At 39.4% G+C, this 15,058-nt stretch overlaps 1 protein-coding gene across 2 annotated transcripts in view; it reads right to left on the bottom strand.

The window, feature by feature from the left end:
* The window catches only part of POC1B (POC1 centriolar protein B), a 107,763-nt gene that overhangs the window by 54,658 nt on the left and 38,047 nt on the right, over positions 1–15,058 (bottom strand). For both annotated transcript variants that reach the window (XM_018047611.1, XM_018047612.1), the window contains exons 5-8: positions 4,830–4,937; positions 4,588–4,703; positions 3,332–3,465; positions 605–673 (exon numbers count right to left, since the gene is read on the bottom strand). In XM_018047611.1, coding sequence (XP_017903100.1) covers positions 605–673; positions 3,332–3,465; positions 4,588–4,703; positions 4,830–4,937 — 427 coding nt within the window. The remainder of the gene's footprint in view (positions 1–604; positions 674–3,331; positions 3,466–4,587; positions 4,704–4,829; positions 4,938–15,058) is intronic.

The following is a 15,058-nucleotide window of genomic DNA, read 5'->3' on the forward strand; positions in this document are numbered from 1 at the left end:
TTGGCAGTTGTTGATTTGCAAGTACAGGTAGTAGAAGGAAATTTTTAAAAAATGAACATATAGAATAGGCTCTCAAAATAGTTAGGAAGACTAGATATATTTTCCCACAACATTATATCTCAATACTTTTTAAAAGGGTAATAGGGAGAGATTTCGTATTCTGAATTTTATGTCCACTTTATTCAATAAACGTGGCTCTGAATGACTTTTTGTCATTTCAAATAAATACAGATGTGTTACAATTTAAATGTACCATACTCAAGAAGTTTAATCAACATTTGAAAAATAAAACACAGAGACAATAGATTAGGCAACAATTCAAGTGAAAAGGCCCACACCAATATTAGGCACTCAGTGTTAGTTTTATGTATAAGTAAGTATAAAGATGAGCAAAAGAAAATAACTGCTATTTGAGTTCCAAAAATTATCAGAACTGGTACCATTTCAGTTATGAGATAGCAGATTCCCTGGCACTAACTAAAACAGAAACTCATTCATAATCATCTGAACATAGACAAACTAGCTGGTTGTAAAAACCTCAGCTGAGGTCTCAGGTTCCATTTCCCGTAATCAAATCAAAGAGGGAGCAGAGAGCTTTACAAACCTGTGCATCTGCGCCTCCTGATGTAAATAGCTCTCCACCTTTTGAAAATGAAACAGTGAAGACAGGCCCCTAAGAAATAAAGGTAGATAAAAGGAAAAAAACCATTTGATAACGTGTTTCCGTGGCCAAGAAGGCTGTATTAATTTTTCATCCTAATTTGTGCAGACTATTTATGTAATAAGTCTGAGGACATATTCAGCTGCTAGCAACCAGGCAGGCAAAGAGAATCAAAGCATCAACTCAATTATCCGAAGACATCTATAAACAATAGTAACTGAAAAAAGAGATACTAATAAAAATTAGAAAATACACTTTTCTTCCCTTTAAAGAAGTTCATGCATAGGTCAGTGAGTAAGAATTTCTTCTGTTAAGATTTTTTGGCTTTGGAATCTTATTCAACAAATCACTAGCAGAGGCTAAATGATGGGAATGAGGCTGTATGAAGAGAAGTCATTTCCTGAACCCCAACATGCTTCACTGAGTTCTTCAGGTGGGCAACAGTGAGCCACTTAAGAGTTCTGAGAGCAGGACACAGATAGGAGAAGAGCTGTGACTGATAACAACTGATACCACGAATGCGAGAATGACGAGCTGGAGTTTGAACCAACAGTTGGAAGCCACCTGGGAAGTTCCTGCAGTTATCAGGGTGGGAGGTAACAGGAAAGTGAGCGTGGTGAGCAATGGCAGCAGCGCTGGATGACTCTCGGCACAGTCACAGCATGGCCTCCGGGTCAGCTTCTAGGCAAGAGGACTCATTTCTCAGCTCAGAAATGCTAGTATACTGTTTGTTTTTTTAATAAGTCAGTAATCTATACAATGGAAACAGTGAGAGACTTTATTTTCTTGGGCTCCAAAATCACTGTGGATGTGACTGCAGCCATGAAATTAAGAGATGCTTGCTCTTTGGAAGAAAAGCTCTGACCAACCTAGACAGAATATTAAAAAGAAGAGAAATTACTTTGCCAACAAAGGTCCATCTAGTCGAGGCTATGGTTTTTCCAGTGGTCATGTATGGATGTAAGAGTTGGACTATAAGAAAGCTCAGCACCGAAGAATTGATGCTTTTGAACTATGGTGTTGGAAAAGACTCTTGAGAGTCCCTTGGACTGCAAGGACATCCAACCAGTCCATTCTGAAGGAGATCAGTCCTGAATATTCATGGGGAGGACTGATGCTGAAGCTGAAACTCCAATAATTTGGCCACCTCATGCGAAGAACTGACTCTTTTGAAAAGACCCTGATGCTGGGAAAGATTGAGGGCAGGAGGAGAAGGGGATGACAGCGGATGAGATGGTTGGATGGCATCACCGACTCGATGGACATGAGTTTGAGTAAGCTCTGGGAGTTGGTGATGGACAAGGAAACCTGGGGTGTTGCGGTCCATGGGGTCACAAAGAGCCAGACACAACTGAGCGAATGAAATGAACTGAATCTATATAAGAAAATCTATGGGGAAAAGCCTCTTATATCTTTCACGCAGACCAACCCACAGTCTCAGGTTATTAACACTCATAAACACCTCCACCTCCAGACTGTGAAAAATTCCATCTTTGTGTATAGTGCTTTTCTCCTAAATTATTTTATTTACTTTTTTTCCAGTACTCAGTCCTTCTTCCATGGATATTTTAATCCATGGCCACTTTTATTGGTTGTTAATCCAGCCCAATTCCACGCGTACACATATATCTGAGCTGGTTAATTGTCTATTTCTGCTTCCGTCTAACACAGCTGTGAATCAAATGATAAAGCAAGCAGGAAGTCCGGCAGGATACATGAAGGCAGAAAAAGAAAAGTTCTCCCCTAGACCACAAAGCCCATTCTATTTCTGGATATAAATAGCTTGTACTTGGTTAAAAGGAAGTACCTAGTATATCTTACTAAAAAAAAAAAAAAAAAAAAGGAGGGGGATGTATTCTAAAAAATTTAGAGAAGTTTGAACATTTACCCAGAAAGGAAGAATAGTTTTTACACTTGAAAAAGTCTTTCTTTGGTATATTATACATCCGTATGTGCATGTGTGTGAGAGTGAACAGCCTCAATAAATAGCACGCCACTTCCCCACTGGGTTCCTAACCTAATTAAAAAATAAGACAAAGAAATATTATCTTTCTTACTGATGAGGGCTTGTAAAGAGAATATGGCTTCATCTGTGGGCAAACGGGCTTTCTAGAACTGAAATCCAAAGTGAGTCAGACTTGAGTACCCCGTCACAGGCAAGACTGGACAAGGGCTGGCCTCCCCACAAGAAATACCAGAGGAAAACCATGAGCACAGGCTCCTAGAAGCTGAAGGCACTAGGCTCGACTTGTCAAATTGCTCCTTCTAAACTCACCCATCAGTTTAATGGAAAGCGAGAGTGAAAGGGTGTGGAGGCTGAGAGGGTCAGAGCTGGCACCTGAGCTGAAAGAGCAGAAGTCAGAAAAACACGGATCTGTCACCATTTAACCAGTCAGATCCACACTACATACTGAGGAAGACAGCAGTGGAGGATTACATTACCGGCCATTGAAAGATACACGTTGATTTTGACAAGAACTACAATAAGTAATATTGTGAAGAGTTGCTTCCAGAGGATGAAAACACAGCCTTGCAGGCAAAAGAAAAAAAAAAAACTGTAATAGCAGCAATGTGTAGTACACTTGGAAAAATGCAATAATTTTTTTACATATATAAACTTTATATTTTAGTTAGTGCCATATACTAAAGCAAATATCTTAGAGTTCACACCGTATGTCCTTGAAGTGTATATATAAGCCTTCCTTCTAAGAGGTCCAGGATCTTCAGCGTACCATCTGAAGAAGCAGTGATGAGATAGTTACCCGAAGGATGGAATGACACACAATTAACTCCACCGCTGTGAACTGATTTGTAGAAAATAAAAGCAAAAAGTTCAGAGAATAATTCTTAATTCTAAAGATGCCCCTTCACCCTACTAGCAACATTAGGTTGAAAGCAAGAATCAAGTAGAGGTAATGTCTCCATAGCACCAAAACTCTACATAGCTCACTAAAACAAATAAGTAGTGTGGCCATCAAACAGCTTAAGCTTCCAGTTCATGAGACAGAAAAACTTTACAAATGAGACTCTGTCATGGAAAGATGATCTTATTAACTACGAAACTATAAAATCTTCAGATATATATATTACCAATATAAACAACCATTGTCTACCACCAGTTCACATAAGGTATATATCCTAGCCTTAAACTAAATTTAATAACCAATTAGTTGCTTGGGACAAGGGGCGAAGAGTATGGAGATGTCTTTGGAGAAGGGCAGCCTTGCTAGCTTGAGAATTCATTTCTGGACACCACCCTTCCAACAGGAGGCAGTATAGCACAGAGATCAAAAGTTTGTCAATCACTGTACTTTGTAAAAAACGTGCTTTGTAAACAGAAAGACCTATGTCAGTCCGAGCAATCTTTTAGCAAGTGACATAGGCTCCTTCAGCCTCAACTTCCTTGTCTTTAAAGTGGAGGTAACGGTAATACCTCTGAGGGCTGATGTGAGAATTCAGCACAGTGTCTGCTACATCATGTTTATTAAGGAACGGAAATTTGGGTTTAATTTAAATCTAATACACATTAAGAAATCAATTCATTTCTCTTTTAACTTCAATAGTCAGGCACAGTAGGATGTTATTTTCTGCCAGTTATAACGCCTATTTGTGCTCACGTATCTCCTTCTGAGTCAATTTCTATCCTGGATTCTTATACAAAGCAGATAACCAAAGTCTAAAAATCTTATAGTAACTTTTTTCCTTTTTTTTTTTTTAACAGCTCTGGCATCATTTTTAAGGTCCATCCACCTCCCTCTGCAGGCTGGCACCTATCCCAGCTCCTTGGACCATGCTGCTGATGGTGGCTAACTTTTCTCTAGTCAGTCCATCACATTCAGTAAGAGGGCCAAGCCACACTGAGAATAGTCTCTGCCAGTGCAAGAGAAGCCCATTGTACGATTCAATTCGGTTATGGAAGTCGTTACCTTGATAATGCTGGAGTAACTTGTTCACTCTTATATCCCAGATTTTCACAGTATGGTCAGAACCTGCTGAAGCTATGCATGTACCATTAGGGTTAAAAGCCACAAAATTTGCAAACCTGGGAGAAAGGAATAAGATGGTCTAATATTTCAATTTCTCTCTAATTTCTTTATTTGAATTGTAATAATTAAATGCCTTCCTAGCAAACTAACCCATATAAATGCAAAAAGAGAAATGGACTTACCCTACGAAATCTGAGAAGTTGTTAACACACTGCTTACTTGTGGTATCCCAGATTTTAATAGTTTTATCCTCACTGCATGATACGATTAGTCTGCCATCAGGTGAAAACCTGGAGAGCATAAGAAAGATCACTGTTGTGGAAGGCTCCTGACAATCACAATCAACTCTACCATGGCACACAGGTCAGGCTGTATGTATTAAATGATACCACAGCATGCAGCAGAATCATGTTCTGCTACCAACATCTTTCCAGCTGAAAATAACACAATGAATGACATTAATAAACCATTAAAAAAGATCACAATATACTATATAGACTAACCAAGTTTCTCTTACCTTTTATTCTTTTTTTTTATTATTTTTAATTTTAATTTTTACTTTATTTTGCTTTACAATACTGTATTGGTTTTGCCATACACTGACATGAATCTGCCACGGGTGTACATGAGTTCCCAATCCTGAACCCCCCTCCCACCTCCCACCCCATATCATCTCTCTGGATCATCCCCGTGCACCAGCCCCAAGCATCCTGTATCCTGTATCGAACATAGACTGGCGATTCGTTTCTTACATGATATTATACACGTTTCAGTGCCATTCTCCCAAATAATCCCACCCTCTCCCTCTCCCTCAGAGTCCAAAAGTCTGTTCTATACATCTGTGTCTCTTTTGCTGTCTCGCTACAGGGTTATCATTACTATCTTTCTAAATTCCATATATATGTGTTAGTATACTGTATTGGTGTTTTTCTTTCTGGCTTACTTCACTCTGTATAATCGGCTCCAGTTTCATCCATCTCATTAGAACTGATTCAAATGTATCCTTTTATTCTTTTATTTAAATAATTTACTTTTATGGTATCTGTTCTAGGTCTGCACTGCTTCCAAGCCAAATAGCTTATGCTTTTTTAAAAAAAATATTCTCTGTTTCTGTCATTTTCTGGTGTTATCCATACGACCCAAGAGAGTCTGTATTACTCATCTTACCAACCCTGTAGTGACGCTCTTTGTAGGACAACGACCAGTATCTTAAGTATAAAAATTGAATGGTATCAGCAATAGGGGCTTCCCTGGGGGCTCAGTCAGTGAAGAATCTGCCTGCAATGTGAGAAACCTGGGTTCCATCCCTGGGTCATGAAGACCCCCTGGAGAAGGAAATAGCAACCGACTCCAGTATTCTTGCCTGGAGAATCCCATGGACAGAGGAGCCTAGTGGGCTGCAAAATGCGTCCATGGGGTCACAAAATGTCGGACACAACTGAGTGACTAACTTTCTTCATCATCGACAGGAGGACAGATTCCCCAAGCCTGTAACTTCCTGGATGAGGGGAGGCCAGAGAGCTTCAATGGACTGAAAACAGGATAGCTCATTCATACAAAACTGACGCTCCTGCATGGGCACACCTGCTATCCACACACCTCATTAAAGGCAAATGAGAAAATGCTCAGACATCTTGCTTACTGCTTTTATACTCTCTCTCCCTTTAAGGTCCTTTCCAAGGTTGCTTTTCTGCCTTAAGTGCCTTTTTCGAATGGAGACAGGAGAGCACAAGATCAAAAGCAAAGTGAAAACTATTAGGAAACTATGAATACTCATTTTGCTATTAATACTTCAACAACAGCAAAACCCAAAAAAGACAGATTTAGGTCACAGACCAATTATGTTTCAATTTTATTTGTAGTTTCCCTCTTGGCCCAGATTACTATAAAAGTCATCAACTAAGTAAGGGTGTGGATTATAGTTGAAAGCTTTTCTTTTTGTTCTCTCACCATCCCCTCCTCCCAACTCCTGCTCTTAAGGCTGGCCTAAAATTAATTCTTCCTAACAGAAACTTTCAATCTAGAATTTATGAGTTCATCATATTTTAAAAAGGACAGAGATGCATAATTAAATTCTATGTGAAATAGTCCTTAAAAATTCAAAGAAATAAACTTGCAAGGAAATATCTTCCACACTGGGCAGTTCAGCTTGATTTTATAATAACGTATTAATCTTTTCCTTTAGAAAATATGTTAGGAAGATTCAAATGTGAATGACAGTATTATAGAAACACTCCAAAGAGATGAAACTTATTTTGTATAGATTCTGGAGAAGAAAAACCTATTCAGTATCTCCATGAAAATAACGTTTGCATCAAATTATAAATAATTAATGCAAGAAGTCAGAGTGTGTTTCTTAATATGCTATCTTTTTAAAAGAATTACTTAATACGAACATTTTAAATTTTATTTCTAAGAGATGACTCAGTTCTTACATTTTAAGAAAGCAATGATGAAAAACGTAATAAAACGGAAGGATCAGGTGCAAGCAAAGTACAAAGCACAAATCCACACCATGACATTATTGGCCAAATACAACCACTGCCACGCCCACCACTACCACCAACCTCATTTATCCTGCCAGTATTAACTGAGCATCTATGTGCTAGAATGGTTCTCAACACTTTCCTTAAAACAACTCATTTAATTCTCCAAATAACCCTACCAAACAAGGGCTACTGCTGGCCTCAACTGACAGATGAATAAACCAGGGCACGTAAAGGAACAGGAACTGCCCGTCACACAGCCAGGAAGATTTGAACTCGGAAGTCTGGCTCCAGAGCCAAACCGCTCGGCCACTCTGTTGAAGACTCTGGCAGAAAGGAAAGTTTGTCTTACTGGCCAAAGCAGAGCACAGGAAGTTCTGTGTGGCTTCTTTGTAACCACAGAAAGTTCTAAAGTGGAAGCAAACCACAAGGCCATGCTCTTAGGAGGCTAAGTGCCTGGGTTCTGCTTGACAGGCTGACCACCAGACTATCTTTTAATAAAAATCTGTGTGTCTGCTGCCAGGCCCCATCAGTGCCCTTGAGGAGTCTGTGGGAAAGACATTCATTCAATGACTCATTCAAATATTTACTGAGCACCTGTGGGAACCAGGCACTGGGCGCTGGCCTGGGTTATAGGAATATCATGGTGAATGAGACCGATAAGACCCCTGCTTTCAGGAGGCTTTCATTCTAGGTGGGAGGAAAGGCACACAAATAATATAATTTTAGATAATGGTAAGAAAAAAGTTTTTTAACAAAAAGGTGCCCATTAGTCACTAGAAGCTCCCCAGAAGGAACTTGTGAATAAGGAAAAGAATGTTACCTGGACTAGCCAAAAATTCATCCTGAGCAGCTGGAATTATAGCCTGGGAGAAATTTCCCCAGCGATGGAGAAATGAAATGAAGACAATGTGAACTTCAGATAAGTGAGGAGTGGAGGAGCTGGCTGGAATGAAATGAGCTGGTACAGAGAGGATGTTTCTACCTCCAGCTTGGCGGGGCTGAGGCGGGGCTCAGAAACATGCTCTGGGGGCTCAGGAACATGCTCTGGACACGGTATTACAACCCCTGCATATACTCTCTGTAGTTTCTTTTTGTCTCTTGTGTGTATGCTGTCCCTCAGCCATGTCCAATTCTTTGCAGCCCCGCGGACTACAGCCCACCAGGCTCCTCTGCCCATGGAATTTTCCAGGCAAGAGTACTGGAATGGGGTGCCATTTCCTCCTCCAGGGCATCTTCCCAACCTAAGAATCAAACCCGCATCTCTTGCACCATCTGCATTGGCAGGCGGATCCTTAACACTAGTGCCACCTGGGAAGCTTTTTTTGTCTTTGGAAGGGTTGAAAGTGACAATGGCGATTTGGCCTTCTCCTCCCTTTCATTTTTAATTAGATACATCAGAAATAGTTTAGCACCAATAAAAGAGGCTACTCTTTGCCCTGTCTTTAATCACAAAATGACAGTCCTTTTTTTGGTGTGAGGGTTCAAATAATACCTAACAGGGTTATTAATTTTGAGGATATAAAATTTCTACCAAGACATTAACAAATTTCTAACTCTCTAATTCAGTACCACCCAACCACCTTTTAAGACTTCCAGCAAGTATGTTACCAAGATGAATATTAGTCAATGGTGACTAATGGATCAGCAGATGTGAACTGTCTGTAAGGCATTTGAGAAGTTAACTACTTCTTATTTAATCCCTTAAAATGTACTTTGGAGAAAAGGAGGAAATTCTAGAGCTTTTTGATAGAAAAACTGGTTCACATGTCCTTGAGAGTAGCCCAAGTTATATAACAGGAGTTCTTTAACTTTGAATCTATGGAGCTTCTAAAACTATATGCAAAATTGTAGTCCATAAGCACAGTGATTGAGTTACTTATTCAACAGTGAGCCAAACAGATCTGTGAACCCTGAGAAGTTTTAAAGTGCATTCATAAGAAATCAAAATTCTCATTTGGATAATTCTTATCATTAGACTAAATACTCTATAAAAACCACTATATACATGCATGTATCAAATCACCACACTGTACACCTTATATCTTAATAAAGCTGAGGGGAAAAAACACAAGGGCACACAATCCCCACCCCTGCCAGACAATTAGCTGCATGGAGGAAGGGCTAAGCCTTCTGAGATGAGAGCTTGTGACTCAACTATCAGCCCTCCATGCAGGAGAAGGAAATAGTTTAATTTGAGAGTTAGATAAGCAACGTTTAGGAATTAGTTATGGTCCCTAAGGACCAACCTGGACTTCACAGGCTGAAGGAGATTTACTAAGCATCCAGTATCAGCCACACCCAAGGCTCCAACTGCACAGGAGATTAAAAAAAAAAAAAAAGAATTTAAAATAAGAGAGGACAGAAAGGAAACAGTGGAAGAGAAGGAAAGAACAAAGAAAACATAGAAAGGAAATATATTCTCAAAAACCAAACTTACATTTCTGGCCCTCAGGGCTCTGAGACCAAAGTAGGCATTGTTCCATGTCCATTAAGAAACAAATAGTTAGTAAGTGGTACTCTGAAGCCAGCAGCTATTCAATAGGAGGGGAAAACAGTGAAAAGCAGTGAAAATAAGACTGCCAGGTCAGTAGAGAGTCTGAATTTTAAGGCCATTTCTGAAGCTGCCCAGATATGTAACCTTATGGAGCTCCTAACGACCCAAGCCACTGTTTTCTGTCTGGATAATGAGAGAGTCTGAACTGCATTCAAGCCTAAAACTTTCATGTGGTGGTTTACTTGCTAAGTCGGGTCCGACTCTTACAAAACTTTCATAGACTCATTAAAAAAAAAAAAAAATTGGCAGCCTCCAAGTTTGCTTTGATGGGATTTGGGGTTTACATACTGAAGGCGGAGTTCAAGGCAATAAGCAAAACATTCATGTTTTTTTAAGTGTTGGGTAGCATTAGAAGAGAAACCATCTGTTGATCGCAGTGATAGAATTCATTCCTATAACTGCTGAGAGAGAAAAAGCAGATGAAAGAGATTCAAAAAGATTTAGGTGTACTGTGAAACACGCTAATTATTGTTGGATCATTTACCATTTACACGCCCAGACTTCTCTCCTGGGATTTCCACCCGTAAGGAGAACTGCCTAGCAAGCACTTCCTCTTGGATATGCTGCAGGCACTGACTCTGTACTTGTCCCAGTCTGAACTCATCTTCCTCCCCAAACTCCAGTGTTCCTTTTCTCAGTAAATGATTTCTCAAGCCAGAAATCTAGGAATCAAGCACGATTCCTATGTCTTCCACTCACTGTCACATTCCAGTCCATCATCAGACCCTGCCTCTTCAGATCCTAACAGGCCCTGCTGATGTTTCATTCTCCACAATAGAGAACAATCTGTAAATCTTTTTTTTTTTTTTTTAACCCTTTGGTGGTGTCACATTTTTTCATGGGAAAAACTGCCCACAGCATCTGCCCTCCTGTCTCTTCATCATCACCTTACACTTCCTGGCACCACACCCCTCTTCTTTCTGTTCTTGCCCCAGGTGTTCCCTCATATGCTGTTCGCTTTGCTTCAAACATTGCTCCCTACTCTTTATCTTGTTTCAAATACTCTTTGTGATCCCATGGACTATACAGTCCATAGAATTCTCCAAGCCACAATACTGGGGTGGGTAGCCGTTTCCTTCTCTGGGGATCTTCCTAAACCAGGGATCAAACCCAGGTCTCCCGAATTGCAGGTGGATTCTTTACCAGCTGAATCACAAGGAAGCCCCTAGTACTAAGTATTCAGTTCAGTTCAGTCACTCATTCATGTCCGACTCTTTGCAACCCCATGAATCGCAGCACGCCAGGCCTCCCTGTCCATCACCAACTCCCGGAGCTTACTCAAACTCATGTCCATCAAGTTGGTGATGCCTCCAGCCATCTCATCCTCTGTCGTCCCCTTCTCCTCCTGCCCCTAATCCCTCCCAGCATCAGGGTCTTTTCCAATGAGTCAACTCTTCACATGAGGTGGCCAAAGTATTGGAGTTTCAGCTTTAGCATCAGTCCTTCCAATGAACACCCAGGACCAATCTCCTTTAGAATGGACTGGTTGGATCTCTTTGCAGTCCAAGGGACTCTCAAGAGTCTTCTCCAACACCACAGTTCAAAAGCATCAATTCTTTGGCACTAAGCTTTCTTCACAGTCCAACTCTCACATCCATACATGACCACTGGAAAAACCATAGCCTTGACTAGACAGGCCTTTGTTGGCAAAGTAATGTCTCTGCTTTTTAATATGCTGTCTAAGTTGGTCATAACTTTCCTTCCAAGGAATAAGCGTCTTTTCATTTCATGGCTGCAATCACCATCTGCAGTGATTTTGGAGCCCCCAAAAATAAAGTCTGACACTGTTTCCACTGTTTCCCCATCTATTTCCCATGAAGTGATGGGACCAGATGCCATGATCTCAGTTTTCTGAATGTTGAGCTTTAAGCCAACTTTTTCATTCTCCTCTTTCATCAAGAGGCTCTTTAGTTCCTCTTTACTTTCTGCCATTAGGGTGGTGTCATCTGCATATCTGAGGTTATTGAGAATTCTGCCAGCAATCTTGATTCCAGCTTGTGCTTCTTCTAGTCCCGCGTTTCTCATGATGTACTCTGCATAGAAGTTAAATAAACAGGGTGACAATATACAGTCTTGACATACTCCTTTTCCCATTTGGAACTAGTCGGTTGTTCCATGCCCAGTTCTAACTGTTGCTTTCTGACCTGCATATAGGTTTCTCAAGAGGCAGGTCAGGTGGTCTGGTATTCCCATCTCTTGAAGAATTTTCCACAGTTGATTGTGATCCACACAGTCAAAGGCTTTGGCATAGTCAATAAAGAGAAATACATGTTTTTCTGGAACTCTCTTGCTTTTTCCATGATCCAGTGGATGTTGGCAATTTGATCTCTGGTTCCTCTGCACTTTCTAAAACCAGCTTGAACATCAGGAAGTTCACAGTTCATGTATTGCTGAAGCCTGGCTTGGAGAATTTTGAGCATTACTTTACTAGCACGTGAGATGAGTACAATTGTGTGGTAGTTTGAGCATTCTTTGGCATTGCCTTTCTTTAGGATTGGAATGAAAACTGACTGACCTTTTCCAGTGCTGTGGCCACTGCTGAGTCTTCCAAATTTGCTGGCATACTGAGTGCAGCACTTTCACAGCATCATCTTTCAGGATTTGAAATAGCTCCACTGGAATTCCATCACCTCCACTAGCTTTGTTCATAGTGATGCTTTCTAAGGCTCAATTGACTTCACATTCCAGGATGTCTGGCTCTAGGTGAGTGATCACAACATCATGATGATCTGGGTCGTGAAGATCTTTTTTGTACAGTTCTCCTGTGTATTCTTGCCACCTCTTCTTAATATCTTCTGCTTCTGTTAGGTCCATACCATTCCTGTCCTTTATGGAGTCCATCTTTGCATGAAATGTTCCCTTGGTATCTCTAATTTTCTGGAAGAGATTTCTAGTCTTTCCCATTCTGTTGTTTTCCTCTATTTCTTTGCACTGATCGCTGAGGAAGGCTTTCTTATCTCTCCTTGTTATTCTTTGGAACTCTGCATTCAGATGCTTATATCTTTCCTTTTCTCCTTTGCTTTTCACTTCTCTTCTCTTCACAGCTATTTGTAAGGCCTCCTCAGACAGCCATTTTGCTCTTTTGCATTTCTTTATATTGGGGATGGTCTGATCCCTGCCTCCTGTACAATGTCATGAACCTCCATCCATAGTTCTTCAGGCACTCTCTCTATCAGATCTAGTCCTTTAAATCTATTTCTCACTTCCACTGTATAATCACAAGGGATTTGATTTAGGTCATACCTGAATGGTCTAGTGGGTTTTCCCTACTTTCTCCAATTTAAGTCTGAATTTGGCAATAAGGAGTGCATGATCTGAGCCATAGTCAGCTCCCGGTCTTGTTTTTGCTGACTGCATAGAGCTTCTCCATTTTTGGCTGCAAAGAATACAATCAATCTGATTTCAGTGTTGACCATCTGGTGATGTCCACGTGTAGAGTCTTCTCTTGTGTTGCTGGAAGATAGGTAGAGCATTAAAAAACTTTTCAACGGGACTGGGACTACATGTTATGGTCAATGACGCGACTGTACAGCTGAGGGCGTGCACACACACAGTCAGGGAAAGCTGAGGTGTAAAACTTGTGTGAACTATCTGCACAACGTGAATGTACTTAATGCCTCTGAACTATACACTTGAAAATTGGTTCAATGGTAAATTTTATACTATATATAGTTTACCCAAATACAGAAAAGTCTTTGCAATTCAGAGGATCAAAGATCACTTGTAACACAACCAAAAAGTGAAAATTATCGTCAGATTTTCCCCGTGAAAGCTAATGCTAGAGAAACAATGTTGGAAAAGTCGTTTCGTTGGCCTCTATTAATTTTTGACTGAGGATACCTTAAATAAACACAAGTTAGCCCACAGCACACATTATTTTTAAATATTGAACTTTTAGAAAAATTCTTCTGCCACTAAAAATAAGTATTTCTCACCTGCATATGTAGATATATCAAACAAGACATGTTTTCGTCATTACTCATTAAAGACAAACTGCATGTTTAAAAAAGCTGGGAAATATAGTAAGTAAAAACAGCGCATAGCACCATCACTCAAACAAAATCATTTAATATTGTGTCTATGCAGGAACTTTATCTTATGTGTAGATTTTTATATTATAATCACGAGTTCTGAATATTGCCCCTGTTACCCCAAACACAAACATATTTTCAAGTCACTACTTACATATCTTCTTTTAATAGCTATAAAATCATTTAAGTTTATTTAACTAGCTTTCTCTAGTTGGAGAACTTGATTATTTGCAAGTTCTCATCATTATAAATTACACTGAAAAAAAAAATTACACTGAAAGCAGTATTTTTAAATACAGATTTTTTTCTTTGAATAAGAATTTGAATAAATCTATTTAGGATAGATTTCCAGTTGTGAACTCACTGTAACAAGGACTCCTGATATATTTTACAAATGGATTTCTAAAAAGACTATGCTAATTTCTATTTTTAAAGCATGAATATATCTCCCAATAGATAACATATCTTAAAAAAATATATTTCTGTGAATCAAGATGTATGATTGAAACAATAGTTAGCCTAGAAAACACAGCTATTCATCTGTTCTTACACTAACGGGCACCACCTCTATGCCACATGGGGTGAGTCTGGGCCCCAGGGACAAACTCACAGTAAGTACGGGGCACAGAAATAAGACATTGAATTTAAATTACTTAAGTCTACGACATACTTAAAATTCAAATACTTAAGGGAGAAATAATTGCTCTGTCGACCCTCTACATTCGTTTAAATATATTGTCAATGCACTGGAAGGAAAAGCAGTATCACTTAGACTATTTCTAATGTTAAGCTGTCTAATTCATCTATAATTTTTGGAAATGTGTGGTGTGCAATACAGATCTAACTTTAAATTTTTCCAAATAGAAATCTAATTATCTGAACTACATACATACATTTTAATATATTAAATAACTACTTAATATTATCTTAATATTTTAGCAACTATTCAGCTACTTCACCACTGATTGGAAATACCATCTTTATCAGAAAACATACGTAGATCTGCACCTGAACTTTCTATGACCCATTTTCCTAATCTGGTACCATGACTGTCTTATTTTAATTTCTACAAGTTTATACTGTGTTCTAGGAGCCCGTTACACAAGCTTCTTTCAATTTTTTCTGGTCATTCTTTTCTTGGTTATTCTTGGACATTTAATTTATTCATACGAATTTTGAAATCGGCTTGTGTAAGTTTCCACTAAATTCCTTTGGCAAAACTTCCCGTTCTGAGTAAGGGTAGTAATCATTATCAGACTTACTCCCCTACTATAAAAAAAAAATCATACAACTCAGAAAAATATCTGAAGTGATTGATTTTAGGCACTCGATGAAAG

Source organism: Capra hircus, chromosome 5 (assembly GCF_001704415.2).
Source record: "Capra hircus breed San Clemente chromosome 5, ASM170441v1, whole genome shotgun sequence".
NCBI lineage: Eukaryota > Metazoa > Chordata > Mammalia > Artiodactyla > Bovidae > Capra > Capra hircus.